General features: G+C 48.6%; 1 protein-coding gene across 2 annotated transcripts in view; it reads right to left on the bottom strand.

The window, feature by feature from the left end:
• Window positions 1-21,053, bottom strand: part of RO60 (Ro60, Y RNA binding protein) — a 289,019-nt gene that overhangs the window by 245,314 nt on the left and 22,652 nt on the right. For both annotated transcript variants that reach the window (XM_086957015.1, XM_086957008.1), the window contains exon 2: window positions 9,896-10,497. In XM_086957015.1, the coding sequence (XP_086813141.1) occupies window positions 9,896-10,478 (583 nt within the window). In that variant the 5' untranslated portion in view covers window positions 10,479-10,497. The remainder of the gene's footprint in view (window positions 1-9,895; window positions 10,498-21,053) is intronic.

Here is a 21,053-nt window from a genome sequence, read left to right as displayed (position 1 = left end):
CCCTGCCCTCAGGATTGTGAAATCCTGCTAGAAGGGTGAATTACAGGTTTTAAGTGCAGTGACCCTTAGATATAGTAAACATATATCATTAGTAAGTGGAGCATGCACCAACTTACACAGGCTGCAATGGCAGGCCTGTAGTTCCATTTTGCATGGCCTCTCATGGGTGGAATAATACATGTTTCAGCCCATTGGAGACCTCTGGGGTACCTATACCCTGGGTACATGGGTACCATATGGATTAGTTACTTACCTGTAATCCTAGTTCTCTTCCAGGGGTATCCGCATCAAAGTCATAAGCATTAGAATATTCCCGCCCTTGTGCGGGACCCCGGAAACACTATATTATATGTGCCACACATATATTTACATATATATATATATATATATATATATATATATATATATTTACATATATATATATATATATATATATATATATATATATATATATATATATATATATATATATATATATATATATATACACATATATATAAAAACATGCAATAGCAGCCAAATAACATCAGAGCTGAAATATGCTGTGAAGAATTTCCACCATACATGAATAATAAGCATTAGAAACATGAGAAACAACGCCAAAGATTGTTTAGAAACTGTTTTAATGCTCAGAAAGCAGTAGAAATTCTCATAACTCACTGGAAGCATAGGAAGCCCCCAGGCTGCTTTGCAAACACACAGTCTAAAAAGACTGAAAAGCTAACCTGTAGCTGAATAGCAATAAACTGACACCGTGCCTTTAAGGCACTCATGACCCCCTGTATCCCATCATGCCCCGGGGTGACAGTTAGGTCAGTTGTTCTTTTCGGAGACTGAAAACAAACCCAGTAACAAATAGGTTAACAATATCTCCTTATTAAAGAGTATCCTTTGCCCGGGGAGGCGGGAGGGTTGCTTATAACTTTGATGAGGATACCCCTGGAAGAGAACTAGGATTACAGGTAAGTAACTAATCCTTCTCTTCCAGGGGATCCTCATCAATAGTCATAAGCATTAGAATAGAATAGCGAGCCTCTCCTCTTCCCTGCGGGCAAAGGAATGATAAGACAGTAATCTCATCAACAAGTCTGAGTAGGCTATAGGCTACCCAAACAGATTCCTCAAGGAGGCTTGCCCTACTTGAGTATCGGCCCTGGAATCAGATTCGAGACAGTAATGCCTCGTAAAGGTATGAACCGATTTCCAGGTTGCAGCCTTGCATATTTCTGACATTGGAATGTCATGCAAGAAAGCTACTGTAGCGGCTTTCCCACTAGTGGAATGCGCTTTGGGTGACACCAACAAAGGCTTGCCTGCAAGCTGATAGGCCAATTTAATGCAAGAGACAATCCATCTGGAGATGGACCTCTTGGCCGCTGAAAAACCTGTCCTCATTAAACCATAGTTCACAAACAGTTGATTTGTTTTCCTAATCCCTTTAGTCTTTTCCAAATAAAACTTGAGCACTCTCTTAAGATCTAAGGAGTGAAGTGACCGCTCGGCTGGGGTCGTAGGATTTGGAAAAAACGAAGCGAGGGAAATGGACTGATTTATATGAAAATCAGAAATGACTTTAGGCAAGAAAGATGGATGAGCCCTTAGGACTACTCTGTTGTGGTGGAAAACAGTATATGGTTCCTTTGCACAGAGCGCTTGTATCTCGCTCACTCTGCACGCAGAGGTAATCGCCACCAAAAAGGCTGCCTTCCAAGAGAGATGATGCAAGGAGGCCTTGTGGATGGGCTCGAAAGGAGGTGACATTAACCTGGATAGAACCAGGTTTAATTCCCATGGAGGAGAAGGATTTCGCACAGGGGGATACACTTTTTTCAACCCCTGGAGGAAGTCCTTTTCCACTGGAACCTGAAAGAAAGAAATCTGATCAGGTGATTTTCTGTATGCTACTATGGCTGACAAATGCACTCTAATAGAAGTGTACTTTAAACCAGCAGTTGCCAGGATAAGGAGGTATGGCAAGATGACGTCCTCCTGCCCTTTAGTCGGATCTAAGTGATGATCCCTACACCACAAGTAAAACCTTTTCCAAAATTGGCTCTTCGTTCCGTCTCGAGCTCACGTGCAACGGGGAGGTGCAGCTTCAGAGCACGGGAACAAGAGGATGCTTCCTTGGCTTGTCGCTCCTTTTATCCTTCTTCGGGCGGGCGTGGACCCACCTCCAATCCGCCTCCGGGGCGTGGCTAGCGGTGTCGGTGTCTAGGACAACCCACTCTTGGGCGGGAAAAGGCACGCCCCGGCTACGCCGCTTCGGGCATACCAGCCGAGACTCGCCTCCCGCCCAAAATGGCTTCCCGGGGGGATCGGGGTACTCCACCATACGTTCGGGGGGACCGAGTGGTCGCCCCTTTCCATTCATCTTGCTCAACAGGTCTGGCCTGCAAGGGAGTCGTTTGTGTGGACACACAGACAGATGTAGAAGGTCCGGGTACCACCACTGCCGCGGCCAATCCGGAGCTATCGGGATCATTTCCATGTTCGACCTGAGGAGCTTGGAAACTACTCTCGGAATCAGAGCCAGGGGAGGAAACGCGTATGCGAATGTCCCTGACCAATCCATCAGTAGAGCATTCCCCTGCGTTCCTGGCTGGTGGAACCTGGACGCGAAGGCATGGCATTTGGCGTTTTCGTCGTCTACAAACAAGTCTATGGATGGACGACCACAGCAACGAAAAAGCTCTTCTACTACTTCGTCGTTTAGCACCCAGTCTGGCTGATCTTCGAAGTGCCTGCTGAGTGCGTCTGCTTTTACGTTCAACTCGCCCGGAAGGTGCACTGCCACTACTGTGAGGCCTCGAGAGAGAAGCCAATGCCAGATTGTCTGAGCCTCTCAAGAGAGTGGGCGAGATCTTGTGCCTCCTTGTTTGTTCAGATAGAACATGGTGGTCGTATTGTCCATCTGAACTAGGACTGAGTTGGACTCTATCGCTGGAAAGAAAGCTTTGAGAGCCAGGAATACCGCTCTGAGCTCCAGCATGTTGATGTGGTATGTCTGCTCCTGCGCAGACCACTGGCCTTGAATTTGAAGCGGACCCATGTGTGCTCCCCAGCCTTGCAGGGAGGCATCCGTCACTATGGACTGGGATGGAAAGGGTTGGTGAAACGGTACCCCCACCAGTACATTCTTTCTCCAAGTCCACCATTTGATGGCATCTTTCGTCGCTTGGGAAAGAGTGATACGATCTTCCCAGGGTCCTGTCGCTTGGTCCCACTGGTCCTCTAGAGCCTGTTGTAGAGGACGCATTCTCAGCCTGGCGTTTGGGATGAGAAAAATGCAGGACGCCATGGAACCCAGCAGGGACGCTACTTGTCGGGCTGTTGGAAGCCGAGACTCTAGCAGAATCGCCCATTTCTGACTCATGGAAAAAGTCTCTCCTCCGAAGGAAACGCTTTTCCCAAGCTTGTGTCCAGAACGGAGCCTAGGTGGTGGATGGACTGTGTAGGCCGCTGGACTGACTTCTCCAGGTTCACATGGAGGCCGAGCCTGTGTAGCTGGTGTAGGCACAGTTGTAGATCGTGCGTTACCTGTACCAGAGATGGGCCTTTTAGGAGCCAGTCGTCCAGGTATGGGTAGATGAAGAGTTCCTTTTTGTGAAGAAAAGCCGCCACCACTGCCATACATTTGGTGAAGACTCGTGGTGCGGACTTGAGACCAAAGGGTAACACCTTGTACTGGTAGTGCTTGTTCCCTACGACAAACCTCAAGTACTTGCGATGTTGTTGAGCAATTGGGATGTGAAAGTACGCATCTTGCAGATCCACTGAACACATCCAATCTCCGGCTTGAAGATGTGGACATATTTGGTGAAGCGCTAACATGCGGAACTTTTCTTTGACGATGACTTTGTTTAATAGTCGTAGATCGAGTATTGGTCTGAACTTGCCCTCCTGATCTTTTGTGGGGACAAGAACGTATCTGGAGTAAACTCCCTTTCCTCTTAGAGCGGGAGGAACCTCCTCTATCGCTCTTTTTTGCAGTAGGGCTTTCACCTCTCTTCGGAGCAAGCTTAGCTGGTGAGGGCAAGAGCTCTTTGGAGGAATACTCTTCGGAGGCGCACGGAAACGTAGCTGGTATCCATTGCGCAGTATATTCAGCACCCACTGATCCTTTGTGATGCTGACCCACTCTGCCAGGTGTTGTGAAGCACTTCCTCCCACTGGAGTGGGTAACGGCGCCAGAGGAAGCCACTGCTCAGGCCTTTCCTCCTCTCGCGGTGTTAGAGGATTGTTGGTGACCTCCTCTACCTCAGCTGGGTTTGCCTTGAAAGTGGGGTTTCCCCTGGTTCTTACTTTGGGACCACTGAGGGGTTTGAACCCTCTGTTGAGCCCCTATCCCCCTGTTGGTCTTGAAGCGGCGTTTGAATTCTTTTTTCTTTTCCAAACCCACCGCTTTCACTGTATCTAGTTCCGTCTTCATTCGGGTCATCTCTTCGTCAGCATGTTCCCTGAAGAGAGCGGAACCCGAAAAGGGGAGATTAAGGATGAGATGCTGAGCATCCGGCTTCAGACCTGTAAGGCGTAACCAGGCCAACCTTCTGGCATAAACCCCATGTGAATAGGAATGCGCCGCAAGTACTGCACCATCCGTAGCCGTGCTTATCATCTGATTCGCCACCAGACATCCTTCTGTCACAGTCTCTTCAAAATCCTGCTGGTCTTCCTTTGGCAGTTTGGATTTAAACCTTTCCATGGAGTCCCATAAGGCTCTGTCGTATTGACCCAGAAGCGCAGCCGCACTAGAAACCTTAAGAGTGGAAGCAGCTGAGTTGCAAACCTTGCGACCCCAGGAGTCTTGAGATTTGCTGTCCTTGTCTGGTGGGACTGAAGAGGAACCAGCGACTGCGTGCGTCTTCCTCGCCGCTGCCACAATTACAGAGTCTGCTGGAGGGTCAGATTTTACAAAAAACGGGTCAGAAGAGGCCGGTTTGTATTTTTTCTGAATGCGGGCTGGCACCGCTCTGATAGCCGCTGGAGTTAGGAAAACCTCTTTGACAGGATCCATAATCCCCGGGACTAAAGGCAGCAGTGGAAGGGAGATGGCTTTATTGTGTAAAGTCTCAAAAATTACTGTTGTTGTTACCTGAGGGACAGACATTTCAATGTTCAGTTTCAGTGCTCCTCTTTGCTGGACATCCAGATACGTGCCAATGTCATCCACTGGGGTGGATCTGGACGTAGGACTGTCCGTCAACGTAGGGGAGTAGTCCCTCTTGGACGACCTGGTAGAAGAGGTAGATGAAGTAGACGGAGTTCGTCGACGTCTACGGTGAGCACTGTGCCTCCGCTCCCGCGATCTTTTTGAACGCTCCTCCCGTCTAGGAGAGCGAGATCTGATCCGATCTTCTGGCCGAGGTCTTCTTCTGGGAGATAGGTTGGTGTTCTCACAGGTGATTTGCGCCTGGGAGGACTACGCTTGTCCATCTCCTCTACCAGATTCTGAAGTTCATCAATGGTCCAAAGACTTGTACCATTTAGGTGACAGTCTGACTTGCTCAGTCGAAGGATCTGGCCGACGCTCAGGAGATCTGCGCACAGGACTTCTGGACCTTGAAGATTCAGTTGAGGAGCCAGAGGACCGTGAAGAGGAATGACGGGAAGCAGACTCCGTTACCATGATCACATCTGAATGCCTCGACGTTGAGCGTTCTTCCCTCGCCGCCGAACGCCTTCGGGGAGTCGGCGGGTCAAACAATCTCGACTTCGAATGTCTATGTGAGGATCTATGGTCTCTCGACATCGAGCGGCGATGACCAGCCGTCGACGGAATCCTCTGTCTCGACGTCGAACGGCGATGACCGGCCGTCGACGGAGCTCTCTGCCTCGACGTCGAACGGCGATGCCCGGCCGTCGACGGAGGCTTCTCTCTCGACGTCGAACGACGATGTCCAGTCGTCGACGGAGCTCTCTGCCTCGACGTCGAACGGCGATGACCGGCCGTCGACGGAGTTCTCTGTCTCGACGTCGAACGGCGATGACCAGCCGTCGACGGAGTCTTCTGTCTCGACGTCGAGTGCCTGTGCGACGACGGCGGAGGGGTATTGGGCACCCTCGACGCCGAGCGTCGACGAGACACTGACGGAGACTGCGTCCTTGACGCCGATCGACAAGTTACTGTCGACGGCGGAGGGGTCTTGGTCCTCGACGCCGAACACCGCTTCTTGGACGACGGCGGAGGGGTCACACTTCTCGAAGCCGGTCGTCGCCTGGATGACGACGGCGGAGGAGTGACCTCCCTCAACGCCGACCGTCGCCTGGTTGACGACGACGGAGGGGCCTTTGATCTCGACGCCGACCGTCGCCCGGTTGACGGCGGCGGAGTCACATCTCTCGACGCCGATCGTCGCCCGGTTGACGACGGCGGAGGGGATCTCGATGACGAATTGGATCCTTCGACGTCGTCGACGTACCTGTTCTTCTTTTCGCCGGTGAGCCCGCCGTCAGCGGCCTTTTTGACGCCAAACGATCCACCGGTGGTTCTTTCCTCAGTGCCAAGCCTGGCGCTGAGGTTGAAGGGATTGAAGACCTGTGTTTTGAAGGTGTTTTAGTCTTCTTGGAACCCTTCTTCCCCGGAAACCTTCCTCTGGATGACCTATGAGCCAGGCCATAGATGCAAATTCTCTCCCTGTCTTTGAGAGTTCTTCCTGACAGGTGCTCGCAGTGAGGACAGGTGCCTGGATCATGTTCTTCAGGCAGACACAGGATACAAACATCGTGGTTGTCTGATTTTGCTTTCTTGTTACCACAAGGACACTTATCAAAAAGTGAAGGCATTTTCCACTGAAAAAGCCCAGTAAACTGACTTAAAGAGGCAGTTCCTTACTTGACTAGATGTCAAATGTCAAAGTAAGTGAAAAAGTTGTTCAAAGTGAAGTAATTTTCTGTCAGAAAACAGAAATTAGTGGACCTGTGTAACCAGGATCCTTCCTGAAGGAGCCGGAAAGAACAACTGACCTAACTGTCACCCCTGGGGCATGATGGGATACAGGGGGTCATGAGTGCCTTAAATGCACGGTGTCAGTTTATTGCTATTCAGCTACAGGTTAGCTTTTCAGTCTTTTTAGACTGTGTGTTTGCAATGCAGCCTGGGGGCTTCCTATGCTTCCAGTGAGTTATGAGAATTTCTACTGCTTTCTGAGCATTAAAACAGTTTCTAAACAATCTTTGGTGTTGTGTCTCATGTTTCTAATGCTTATTATTCATGTATGGTGGAAATTCTTCACAGCATATTTCAGCTCTGATGTTATTTGGCTGCTATTGCATGTTTTTATATATATATATATATATATATATATATATATATATATATATATATATATATATATATATATATATATATATATATATATATATATATATATATATGGGGCACAAATAATATAGTGTTTCCGGGGTCCCGCACACGGGCGGGAATATTCTAATGCTTAGGACTTTGATGAGGATCCCCTAGAAGAGAAACTAGGGACTGACAAGGGTACCCCAGTATACTATCTGGAGTGTACCTAAGTACATAACACAACAGTTTAGGGAAAGAGCAAATAGACTGGGGTCCCGATTAGCAGGAACCCAGTCAGACTAGTCAGAAACCAGCTTAGCACCAAGCAAAAAGTGGGGGTACACATGTAGAAGGATCCTACCTTCCTACACTCTTTTATTGATAAAATTTAAAGACTTGACACAGGAAGAAGTTTCCAGGTTGCTCCCCATTGCTAAAGGGTATCCAGTCCTGAAGAAGACCCGCTTTTGAGGCTTAGAGTGCCCCTCCTCAACCACAACCTGCCGGGTCGAAACATGATTACCTCAGTCTAGATGAGACTGTACTTATGCAGGATAATAAGTATTATTATTTGGACATTTAGTATTGTGCACGACTCACTCCTGGAGAAGTATTTCGTGCTGCTCAAAAGAGGATAAAACATTCTAAAACAGCCAAGTCTTCAAACCCTGCTTAAAGGAGGTGAAGTCTGAGCAAGAACAAGAGGGAATTTGTTCCAGTGATAAGGGGCTGTGTAAGAGAAAAATATGCCCCATATCTTAAGGTACGGATGTGTGGGATTACAAGAAGTGCCTTATCTGAAGATCTTACACACATGTAGGAGGCAGGTATAGATATAGTCGAGTGGACAGATAGGTTGAAGGAGACTTGTGGAGTGCCTTAAGTGTCAGACAGCATAGTTTGGAAATGACACTTTTTAATCTGCAGCCAGTGAAGCTTCCTGAAAGTCGGGGAGGAGGGTGAACGAGAAGTAAGATTACATATTAGCCATGCAGAGGTATTCTGGACCACCTGCAGTTTGGACAGCAAGTGTCATTTACTACTGTCAACAAAGTTTTCCCATAGTCAAGGCGGCTGGTGATAAGGGCCAGAAAAGGATACTTCCTGGCAGTGTCTAGAAGCCACAGGAGAGCTTTTTTTAGGAGCCTCGTGGTGGCAAAGTAGAGGCAACAGGTGGCATCAACTTGATCTTTCAAGAGATTGGTGTAGCTTCACTCCAAAATTGTTCACTACCTGTTTAGGAGAGGGAGCGGGACCATGTTTTGAAGGCTACCAATCAGCTGACTATATCTCAGTCGCTTTACCAAATAGAATGATCTCTGTCTTGTTGCTGTTTAATTGGAGTCTATTGTTACTCATTCAAGCAGCAATTTTCCTCATGCATTTAGCAATTTGTTTTAGTATTGTCAGCATATGACACAATCTCCACACCACAGGCTCTCACGATTTCGGCTAACAGGGCTACATAGATGTTAAACAGAGTTGGGCTCAGGTGCGATCCCTGGGGCACTCCCTTGTTCATATGCATCAGTCGAGACTTGAAAGAGTCTAAGTAGATTTATTGCGTTCGACTGGCAAGGAAGTATACGCAACCAAGCTATTGCATAAATAGGATGATATATACAATTGGTCTGTTTCCGCTTTCTTATCTCGTCTAAAGTACTACATTCACAAACACTTCTTTCCTGAGCGCTCCTTCCTGTATTTCTTTGGAGCAACTAGATGTGTATAAAATGTATTTATGTTTGGTGTTTTTCAGTATACAGAAAAAAACTTATACATTTAAATGTGTCGTCTTTATGTGAGATGTTAAGTTTTCAGCAATACAACAACCATTTCCACGCAATCGGGACCTTGAGCGTCACTGAGTCAACCAATGTCAGGTGGTGAGGAGCTTCAGAAAGAACTTCCTCAATGCCTTCAGATGCATTGTGTGCCAATCTTTCCAGGTCTTGGATTCATGGTCACGCTCCAAGCACTATAATCACACCAAGTGTGGGTCCATCACCAACATTTGCTTGTGACAGTCCCGCATGGTTTAAAGCCAGACGGTTTCTTGGGTGATATACACCACCCCAGGAGAAAATTTCTCAAAAAAATTCTACAAAATGTTGAAAAAAGCCAGTCAAAAAGTGACAGAGGAGTAGTTCAGACCGGATCAGCGCTATTTGGTGCAGAAAGAGAGGAACGGACGTCAGATCACAGGGGTGGCGCCTATTTAGGTACCGCACACATCACTTCCTGTACAGATGCTGCCGAAGCGGAATAGCGGTACTGCTCAAAAATCTTACGGATCCAATCTGATGCATGGGGAATATTCTAAGGTAAGGAATCTGGGGCTTTAAGTCTCTACCAGATCTAATTTTGTAGGTGCTTTTCCCATTTCCATTTCACCATCGAAATGTATATTTCCCGATTTTCTGCTCTCCTCTATAATGGTCTGATGCTTTTAGAGGTATAGGTTGCATTATATATAACTAAAAAATAAAATGTTTGGACATCAGCAATATGTTGCTACTGTTGGACGAACATATCTATATTTCTCTTAAGGATTACACTAGCACATTTAAGGTTTTCAAGCAGTTCTGAGAAAACTGAAATCTTTACCTTTGTTGCCTGGTTTTAGGTGTGACAATCTAAAGAGATCCTTGTGTGACCAGCCATTCCTTTGTTTGTATTTGGTGACTGCATAAGCCACAGTCATGCCGTCCTTTGTGGTATACCAATCAGCAACAGCCTTTCTCAATGCGCGACCCCACATGCCACACTTCATGCCCTCCTTCAGGTCCTTCTTAAACTGGAGGAATGTAAAGAGGTGGGTAGGAATTCGACACACGTCAGGCACAGCCTTAAAAGCAGCCTGTTTTGTCTTTATGTCCGAACACTGCGAGCAAAGGGCGAGAGCGAAAAGTGTAGGATCCTGTTTTGCCGCCCTACCCTCTTGACTGAAGGCCTTTATCTCCTGGACAGCTTCCGAGCCCCTGCCAGCATCAATTAAGTGAATGAGGGCCTCAGCATTCTCATAGCCAAGTTTTTTTTCTTCAGTGTAATAAGTACCTCCTTCTGAGCCAAAGCACAGGAAACGCTGTAGTCGCACCATGTCTGTGACATGCCACACATAGCCACCGTCCAAATTGGGTACCTGCTTGGTATCCAGTCGCTGTGTTTGCAAAATATCTCCCTCCATCATTGTATACAGACGAAACGACCTAAAGGGACGACAAATAGTAGAAAGTGCTCAGTGACAGGAACAGAAATAAAATGCAAGTGCACAAGGTTCATTATGGTTACTCAAATGTATTATTTTTAACTACCACAGATATGAAAATGCTTTGAAACACTACTGCCAGCAATTTGTCCTCTATGGAAAAAGAATCTCTTATCCTTTCCTGAGACTGTTGTTTTCGATTTCATCCACCAAATACACAGCCTGTGCTGATTCAATTAACATTGAGACAAATACATCTCTTTATTTTTCCCGCAGTCACCAGAATCAACATGCTGAAGGATGACTGGGCCAGTTTCCTGCTTTTTCATTTTATTTACAAAATATTATATACGTTCATGTGCAAGATACACTATGTAAAATGATATTTGTACAGCTCCAACACTGCCTTATTCAGCAGAAATCTAAACATTTGTCACAAGGAACAAGATGGCACATAGCACATTAGGTTTCTTGCATTACAGCTTTTTAGGTCGAGCCTAGAGCCAGTGCACATTCGCTGCTCTGTGAGACTTATTGTCGAGGAGTAGGGAATGGAATCCCCGCCCACTCCCTACCCATATTTGCCATTGGCTTGTGTCATTGTCCGTCCTAAATGCTGGCTTCTAATAAGTCAAAAGGCTTGTTAGTCCCTCCTTTGTACCACCTCCTCATCATTTGTCACATCCCATGGCGACTGGCCCCTTAACTTCGGTTGTTACACTGTAAGTGTTATTTATACTGTGAGCACTATTTTTTTTCCATGAGGGTCTCCTACTGCAAGCACGACATGCTTTGGTGCCTTCTTTACTCCCCCCTTCCCTCTCGTTGTAGTACATTCTTTTACCCCCTCCCTCCAGTTGTCCGTGCCCTTTACCCCCTGTCCGCCCTCCCGTTGTCCGTGCCTTCTCCCCCCATCCGCACTCCTATTGTCCATGCCTTTTCCCCCTTCCTCCCGTTGTCCGTGCCTTCCCCCCACCCCCCACCGCCCTTCCTCCCGTTGTCTGTGATGCCTATCATTTGCAATGCAATACGTCTTGTGTATATGCGAGTCCTATTGCATTGCAAATGCTTGTTTATATATCTCAGCACATAGCTCTGGATTACTATTTTCATTATAAAAGTCTCAATTCATTGGACAGGGCCTTCTGAACTCGAAGATGGCTATGTTCGTCTGGACCTGTGGTGAGATCCCGCCCTCAGGATAGTGAAGTACCACTGTGAAGAGGAAGTAGGTCTCATTACTAGTGCGGGTGGGTGTTATGAGGCAGCTGCACCATTTATTGAATTCCTACTGATCACAGACCTCAACAAAGACCCAGAAAAGTTTAGAGCTCTGGGCTTCCGCTGTGCCCAAAATGGTGACACCAGGCTGTCAGTTTTGCTTTGACAGCTGCAATTGTACCAGGACTCATGAGGTGGCTCCAGTGTACTACAGGGTGTTGGGGCAGGAATACGCCCTGCATGGTATACAGTTGAGTTCCCCTGCCCAGAGTGCCCATCTAAATATTTCTGGTATCCAAGCTTTCATTATTTGGCTTTAGCATAACACTAATCTAGCTTTGGCCACAGAGGCCTAGGCATGTCCTTGATACGAGTAGGGCTTAGACTTGTTCTGCGATCTGGAGGGGCGCACCAAGCATGCCCTCATTGACTGACATTGTAATACTGTCCCTGTCATGGGGATCAGCACATAGAGCGGAGGTGTCAACATTTCATGTTTTGTGTATACATAGTTATGACCAGACCTTTTCATCTGGATACCTTGAGAAGAGGTCTACTGGTCCACTCATGTAAATTCGGAGTCTATGTGTTTTTATAGTCGCCGTAATAACATTCCAAGTGCATGCTGTGCGTGTTAGTGTGTAGCCTGTGTTGTACATGTATTTGTGAACCATTGTAATGGGGATCTGTGGGATCCATTTTGAGTACTACTGACCTCGCACCTGCACAAGATGGAGGTGAGATTGTATACCTAGATTGTGGAAATCTGCTTACATTCCTGAGAGTTGAGGATGGAGGCCTATACACTGAAATTAGTAAAATGGAGACATGGTTATTCGATTTGGCCTTTGCTAATGAATGAGCTGCTGATTAGTCTTCCTGAACACTGCTGTCTGATAGAGATGAGTGGTAGGACTGTAAACAGTTGTGCAAGGTGAGGAAACGTTGTGGTAAGGCCTGAACTTCTAACGTTCTCTCAACACTCTTTCAGTTTGCTGATGGCAGTCAGGGCAGAAACCTCACTTCTGTTTTGGAAGCTTCTGTTGTGGAATCTCCAGGATGAAGACTACCCTGCTGTCAGACTTATCAATCTACACAACGGCTAATCTGAGGAGCATTCTTAGAAATCACTCTAAACCAGTTCTACAATGCAGACAGTGGATGCAAATCTCCTCATTTTGGTGTATAAAAGTGTAACCCCCACTACCCCACTTGTTGTTCCAGTTCAAAGTCCTCTACGGTTAAGGAAAGGAGTGCTCTACAGAGTACTCGGAGGACTGCTGTGCAACCAGGGCTGATGTCTGCATGACAGCCAGCTTTCCAGAGGAAAGAGGACTTTGCTTAAGCCTGAAGCACCAGCTACTTACCTTCGGTAACAATATATCTGTGAGAAACATGTTATAGATTCCTTACCTTAGAATTAGCCCCAGGCGTTAGACTGGATCCAGAAAGTTTTTTCGTCAGCAGTATGTATCGGAAGGTGGCGTCGGTCGGCTCTGCTTCCGTCGTCGGCATCGTGGTCGCCGGGATGACGTCCGGCCCGGACTGGCCATAAATGGGCACCGGGCAATCCCAAGGTGCGCCACAAGGGTGGGGGCTGGTTTTGAGCCCCTGGGGGCTGATTTTGTTACAGGGCCGTTTTGCAGCATAGCTGCAAAATCGGCCCTGCAACAAAATCGGCCGAAAACCGACCCTAGCAAATCGCTCTGCGGCACCTCCAACCCCCACGAGTGGGGAGGGGGAAGCCGGCCGAGCACTTTGCCAGGGCCGGTTTTGGTTCCCAGTCCGGCCCTGGATGACGTTGTGGCAACTACTTAGACACCGCCCTCGCGTGCTGACGTCAATTCTGTAAATGACTTTCCACGCCAGAAACGCTGAGCCATGCAAGACACTGACCATTGGTGCACAAAATTAGGGCCCTGAAAGGATGTCCTTAACCCTAGAAATCAGCTTGCAGAGCAGGGAGGATGGGTGGGCGGGGTGGGGTAAGGAATCTATAACTAACTAATGTTTCTTACAGATATATCGTCACAGAAGGGAAGCAACTTGTGCATCTGAAAGAAACACGTTAGTTATAGATTTCTTACCTTAGAATAAATACCCCAGCAATACCAGAATCAACATGCTGAAGGATGACTGGGCCAGTTTCCTGCTTTTTCATTTTATTTACAAAATATTATATACGTTCATGTGCAAGATACACTCTGTAAAATGATATTTGTACAGCTCCAACACTGCCTTATTCAGCAGAAATCTAAACATTTGTCACAAGGAACAAGATGGCACATAGCACATTAGGTTTCTTGCATTACAGCTTTTTAGGTCGAGCCTAGAGCTAGTGCACATTCGCTGCTCTGTGAGACTTATTGTCGAGGAGTAGGGAATGGAATCCCCGCCCACTCCCTACCCATATTTGCCATTGGCTTGTGTCATTGTCCGTCCTAAATGCTGGCTTCTAATTAGTCAAAAGGCTTGTTAGTCCCTCCTTTGTACCACCTCCTCATCATTTGTCACATCCCATGGCGACTGGCCCCTTAACTTCGGTTGTTACACTGTAAGTGTTATTTATACTGTGAGCACTATTTTTTTTCCATGAGGGTCTCCTACTGCAAGCACGACATGCTTTGGTGCCTTCTTTACTCCCCCCTTCCCTCTCGTTGTAGTACATTCTTTTACCCCCTCACTCCAGTTGTCCGTGCCCTTTACCCCCTGTCCGCCCTCCCGTTGTCCGTGCCTTCTCCCCCCATCCGCACTCCTGTTGTCCATGCCTTTTCCCCCTTCCTCCCGTTGTCCGTGCCTTCCCCCCACCCCCCACCGCCCTTCCTCCCGTTGTCTGTGATGCCTATCATTTGCAATGCAATACGTCTTGTGTATATGCGAGTCCTATTGCATTGCAAATGCTTGTTTATATATCTCAGCACATAGCTCTGGATTACTATTTTCATTATAAAAGTCTCAATTCATTGGACAGGGCCTTCTGAACTCGAAGATGGCTATGTTCGTCTGGACCTGTGGTGAGATCCCGCCCTCAGGATAGTGAAGTACCACTGTGAAGTGGAAGTAGGTCTCATTACTAGTGCGGGTGGGTGTTATGAGGCAGCTGCACCATTTATTGAATTCCTACTGATCACAGACCTCAACAAAGACCCAGAAAAGTTTAGAGCTCTGGGCTTCCGCTGTGCCCAAAATGGTGACACCAGGCTGTCAGTTTTGCTTTGACAGCTGCAATTGTACCAGGACTCATGAGGTGGCTCCAGTATACTACAGGGTGTTGGGGCAGGAATACGCCCTGCATGGTATACAGCTGAGTTCCCCTGCCCAGAGTGCCCATCTAAATATTTCTGGTATCCAAGCTTTAATTATTTGGCTTTAGCATAACACTAATCTAGCTTTGGCCACAGAGGCCTAGGCATGTCCTTGATACGAGTAGGGCTTAGACTTGTTCTGCGATCTGGAGGGGCGCACCAAGCATGCCCTCATTGACTGACATTGTAATACTGTCCCTGTCATGGGGATCAGCACATAGAGCGGAGGTGTCAACATTTCATGTTTTGTGTATACATAGTTATGACCAGACATTTTCAGCTGGATACCTTGAGAAGAGGTCTACTGGTCCACTCATGTAAATTCGGAGTCTATGTGTTTTTATAGTCGCCGTAATAACATTCCAAGTGCATGCTGTGCGTGTTAATGTGTGTAGCCTGTGTTGTACATGTATTTGTGAACCATTGTAATGGGGATCTGTGGGATCCATTTTGAGTACTACTGACCTCGCACCTGCACAAGATGGAGGTGAGATTGTATACCTAGATTGTGGAAATCTGCTTACATTCCTGAGAGTTGAGGATGGAGGCCTATACAATGAAATTAGTAAAATGGAGACATGGTTATTCGATTTGGCCTTTGCTAATGAATGAGCTGCTGATTAGTCTTCCTGAACACTGCTGTCTGATAGAGATGAGTGGTAGGACTGTAAACAGTTGTGCAAGGTGAGGAAACGTTGTGGTAAGGCCTGAACTTCTAACGTTCTCTCAACACTCTTTCAGTTTGCTGATGGCAGTCAGGGCAGAAACCTCACTTCTGCTTTGGAAGCTTCTGTTGTGGAATCTCCAGGATGAAGACTACCCTGCTGTCAGACTTATCAATCTACACAACGGCTAATCTGAGGAGCATTCTTAGAAATCACTCTAAACCAGTTCTACAATGCAGACAGTGGATGCAAATCTCCTCATTTTGGTGTATAAAAGTGTAACCCCCACTACCCCACTTGTTGTTCCAGTTCAAAGTCCTCTACGGTTAAGGAAAGGAGTGCTCTACAGAGTACTCGGAGGACTGCTGTGCAACCAGGGCTGATGTCTGCATGACAGCCAGCTTTCCAGAGGAAAGAGGACTTTGCTTAAGCCTGAAGCACCAGCTACTTACCTTCGGTAACAATATATCTGTGAGAAACATGTTATAGATTCCTTACCTTAGAATTAGCCCCAGGCGTTAGACTGGATCCTGAAAGTTTTTTCGTCAGCAGTATGTATCGGAAGGTGGCGTCGGTCGGCTCTGCTTCCGTCGCCGGCATCGTCGTCGCCGGGATGACTTCCGGCCCGGACTGGCCATAAATGGGCACCGGGCAATCCCAAGGTGCGCCGCAAGGGTGGGGGCTGGTTTTGAGCCCCTGGGGGCTGATTTTGTTACAGGGCCGTTTTGCAGCATATCGGCCCTGCAACAAAATCGGCCGAAAACCGACCCTAGCAAAATCGCTCTGCGGCACCTCCAACCCCCACGAGTGGGGAGGGGGAAGCCGGCCGAGCACTTTGCCAGGGCCGGTTTTGGTTCCCAGTCCGGCCCTGGATGACGTTGTGGCAACTACTTAGACACCGCCCTCGCGTGCTGACGTCAATTCTGTAAATGACTTTCCACGCCAGAAACGCTGAGCCATGCAAGACACTGACCATTGGTGCACAAAATTAGGGCCCTGAAAGGATGTCCTTAACCCTAGAAATCAGCTTGCAGAGCAGGGAGGATGGGTGGGCGGGGTGGGGTAAGGAATCTATAACTGACTAATGTTTCTTACAGATATATCGTCACAGAAGGGAAGCAACTTGTGCATCTGAAAGAAACACGTTAGTTATAGATTTCTTACCTTAGAATAAATACCCCAGCAATACCAACCACGGTGGGGGGTCTGCGAACCAAGATCACACCAGAAAGTCCTGGAGAACAGAACGGCCAAAGAAGCCATCTCTCTGAACTTTGGTGTCCAGACAGTAGTGTTTGGTGGATGTGTGTAGCGATGCCCACATGGCTGCCTGACAGATGTAATTTAGAGACACTCCTCTTCCCAAGGCAGTAGTGGCTGCCGTCGCCCTGGTGGAGTGAGCACGTAGCCCGACTGGAGTGGAAACAACCTTTACAACGCAACTTTTACAACACACTACCATTACAACGCAGTCATTATAACTAGGGTTCCCGGTTTTATGGTATTTATTTTTTTACCATTTCCGTCTGTATTTATCCATATTTATTTTTATGTTGTTTTATCTGTATATATCTGTATTTATTTTTGTCGCAAGCAAAAAAGACGTTGCAGCTAGTATTTTTCCACATTTATTTAAATAGACAATGCAAATGGTTGTCACAGGTTTAGCTATCTGTTTTAATTTAATTTTTTAATTAAAACAGTGTTTTAAATGGATTTTTTTTAAATAAAGCACTGCTCTCGCTTTAGATGCCTTGAATAATGCCATGCACAGGCATCTTTATAAAAAAAAAAAAAAGTTCCTCCTGACAACAATCCTGATGCCTGTCTAGTTGTGCCTAAGGTGGCAAGTGCTGCATCTTCTGTGGTGCGGAATGTAGAGCCAATTGTACATTCAAGACTGTGGCTCCAGATGCCAAATCACACAGGATCGTAGTTATAGCTGCTAAGGTCCTGGTTTGTTTATGGGTGATAATTACAGGTTTTCTGTGGACATTCCAAAGTATTATGTCTGACACTTTGAGTGACACTTTGTGACCAGGATAACAAAGTTTGAATGTCAGAAATGACCCATTTTTCCCAAAAATGTTAGTGGTCTTTTAAATTCTGGGGAGAATTGAAAGTCAAACAATTACAAAAAGGTTTGCGCTTTCAAACTCGAGATTATCTGGATTATTCTGCCCACTTCATCTCTCTTACTCTTCACGGACACATGTGGTGTCCTATTGTCATGTAAAGAGATATGAGCCTGTTGTTTGGGGCAGTCTTGTGGAGCCTCTAATCGGCGATTTCTTGATTCAGGAGTATCAAAGTCACTGATGGGGAAGGCAACATAGAGTTTGCACAGCACACGAAGTTGCCAACAAATGAATTTAGTGCAAGCAAAGGGGAGACCCTGGCCCAGTGCCCTCCAGGGGTCAGAGAGCCTGTCGGATTCATCCCAGGAGTATAAAAAAAAGACCTCAGCCTGCCACTTGCATGAGGCAGGAGAAGAAAGGGCTTTACCGTTTTATTAGCTGTTTAGCCCTGCCAAGTTGACAATGTACAGTGTTTGCGGATGTGCATATTTCACTAATATGCATTAGTTAGAGACTAAGTACTTAACTACCACACGTTGTAGCTGCGCCCACAGTTCTTCCTCGCACAGTGAAAAAAAGAACGATTTAACTTGAAGAAAAAGGGCTGTCTCTGTCTCAGGAATGTTTTGTTTCTTCCTGCCGCACCAAGTCACGGAGGAAATTTTCAATTTAAGGCCTGAATGTATATGAAAATGAATGCGGCCTAATTCCCCTAATGTGTTTATACAGCCGGTCTTTCTGACCTTTTTGGGTCACACATTTCTGCGGTCCTGTTAGTGCCAATTACTCGTGCTATTAACCATTCCCCACCTCCTCAAATTTGTAGAGCTGTAGTGGTGCATGTACTGACGGAGCCACCCGGCCCGTCCACACACGCATGCACGCACGCATACAGCCTGAGGGCGGGTCACGCCCCAGGTATAAATAAACGGGCGAGAGACCGCCTCGGGGTCTTCGGCCCTAACTGCCAGCTAGTGTCTGCATTCCTTTATTGCAAGATTGTTTAGTTAGGCCCCACTCTGCGGCCTAGGTGGTCCCTACCCCTGCCAACACCACACTGGCGACGAGGCGGGTACTTTGCCCACGCCTCGCCCCGCGGACACGCCTGCTGTGTCCCGCGGTGTTTCAGACGCCGCGCTCGCGCTTCCTGCGCTCGAGCCTGCGGCTGCGGCCCACGCCCGCTTCCGCGTGTGTGGTGCTGCTGCCTGGGCCTGGTCGGCCCTGTCGGACCGAGGATCGAAACATCGAGCCTGCCTCGGCGCTCAGGTGAGCCACCCACACCCCCATCCTCGGGGCCTCACCTCGCTGTCGGCTGCCATCCGCTGAGTGTCCTGGACGAAGGGGCCCATCACCTCTCGCCCCCGTCCCCGACGGACCCGCGCAGCCGTGCATAGTCGGTGGCTGCCACTCCACAAGGGTACCTGAAGTGCGTCTGCCGGGGGGAAGCATCGGCCCCCGACGCGTGCCCCACCCCCGCACTCGAGTCCGCAGATGTGCACGGCCTGCCCCTGCGTTGTCTCACACACCTCGCCGGCACGTGTTTTCCCGCCCTCGCAGACCTTCGCGCCAACACGTGGCCCACGTGCCACTGCACATAGAAGATGAACGTGGGTGGCGACGGCCCCAGCTCCTCAAGCTCCGGTCCTGCAACAAGCGGCCCCTCCCAATGCACAGGCGCCGGCCCCCGCCGCCAACGCCGCACCCGTCCTGCCTGGCCATGCCATGGCCGCGCCGACCCTTCAGCGAGCTAGCAGACCCGCCCACAGCGGCTGCGCGGTGGCGCCTCTGGCTAGGGCGGCTGGAACATTACTTTGTAGGTGTGCAAGAAACTGACGCTAAAGTGAAGCGCTCCCTGCTCATGTGTTACGGAGGTGACTAGCTGTACGAGCTGTTCGAGACCCTGCCAGACCGGGGTGACGAAGATGACTACACGGCCGCGGTCACGGCGCTCAATCGCCATTTTGACCCACGTGCCAACCCAGACTACGAATGGTTTAAACTGCGCCAGGCCCGTCAAGCGGAAGGCGAGTCAATCGACGTCTACTATGCAAGGCTTCGCAAGCTGGCCACGTCCTGCGAACTGCCGGACCGGACTCTGGAAATCAGGGCACAACTTATACAAGGCTGCCGGTCGGTCCAACTGCGGCGTCTCATTCTACGACAGCCCCGGATTAGTCTCGACGAGATTCTCGTCCTAGCAAGATCGCATGAGCTCTCCAATGCCCGGGAGGCAATGCAAGCTGCGCTCAACAGGCCCGCCGCTCCAGCGAAACACGTGTCGGTGAAGGAGGAACATGTCGATGCTCTCCGAAGAAGGCCTTTCCAAAACACCCAGAAGTCCCAACAACCCACGTCGCCGCGTTCGGCCTGTGGGAACTGCGGAATGGATCACCCATCGCAAGGTCGGTGTTTTGTGAGAGGAAAGACCTGTTCAAATTGCGGCAAACTGAATCACTTCACCAAGGTGTGTCGCAGCAATGGCAATCGAAGGACTGGCCAAAGGGGGAGAAGCGTCGCCCAAGGTGTGCGCCAACTGTCGCTGGAGGATCCCAGCGCCGACGGTGACACCGCCCAGTCGGCCTGCAGAATTGACGATGAAGATGACGAGGTGTTCTTCGTTTCGTTTGTGGGACGAGAAGGTTCGAGAAGGAGGCCACCGCCCATGTGCGAGGTTCAGATCGACGGATCCCCGGTGAAGGCACTGATCGATACCGGCGCATCGGTAAATGTGATGGACAATGCACAGTATGAGCAACTGTCCCCCCGACCACCACTGTCACCCTCAAAGGCAAGGATATACACGTACGATAGCGATGACCCACTACCCATGCGCGGTGTAATTGATGTAACAGTCGCGTGCAACGGCCAGGAAGTGAACACCAAGTTCCATGTGACAGGTGGCAAGCGCGGCACGCTCCTCAGCTGCCACACGGCGGAGGACCTACATCTGGTATTTTTCGCCAACCAGGTACATGAACGGCATGCGGATACCATGTTAGATGAATTTCCAGCGCTCTTTCAAGGTCTAGGCCGCCTGAAGGGGAAGATGTTCAAGTTGCACATCGACCACACGGTGAAGCCCACGGCACTGCGGCATCGAAGAGTTCCTTTTCACCTGTGGCCGCAGGTTGAGGCCGAACTGAAGAAACTAGAGGAACTCGGGGTGATAGAGAAAGTATCAGGGCCCACCCCCTGGGTGTCCCCCCTCGTGGTGGCCCCCAAGCCAAAGCAACCAGGGGCCATAAGACTTTGTGTGGACATGCGTCTCCCCCATAAGGCCATTAAGAG

The sequence above is a fragment of the Lissotriton vulgaris genome, chromosome 1_1 (assembly GCF_964263255.1).
Source record: "Lissotriton vulgaris chromosome 1_1, aLisVul1.2, whole genome shotgun sequence".
Taxonomy (NCBI): Eukaryota; Metazoa; Chordata; class Amphibia; order Caudata; family Salamandridae; genus Lissotriton; species Lissotriton vulgaris.
This window is presented reverse-complemented; position numbering and strand designations above follow the sequence as displayed.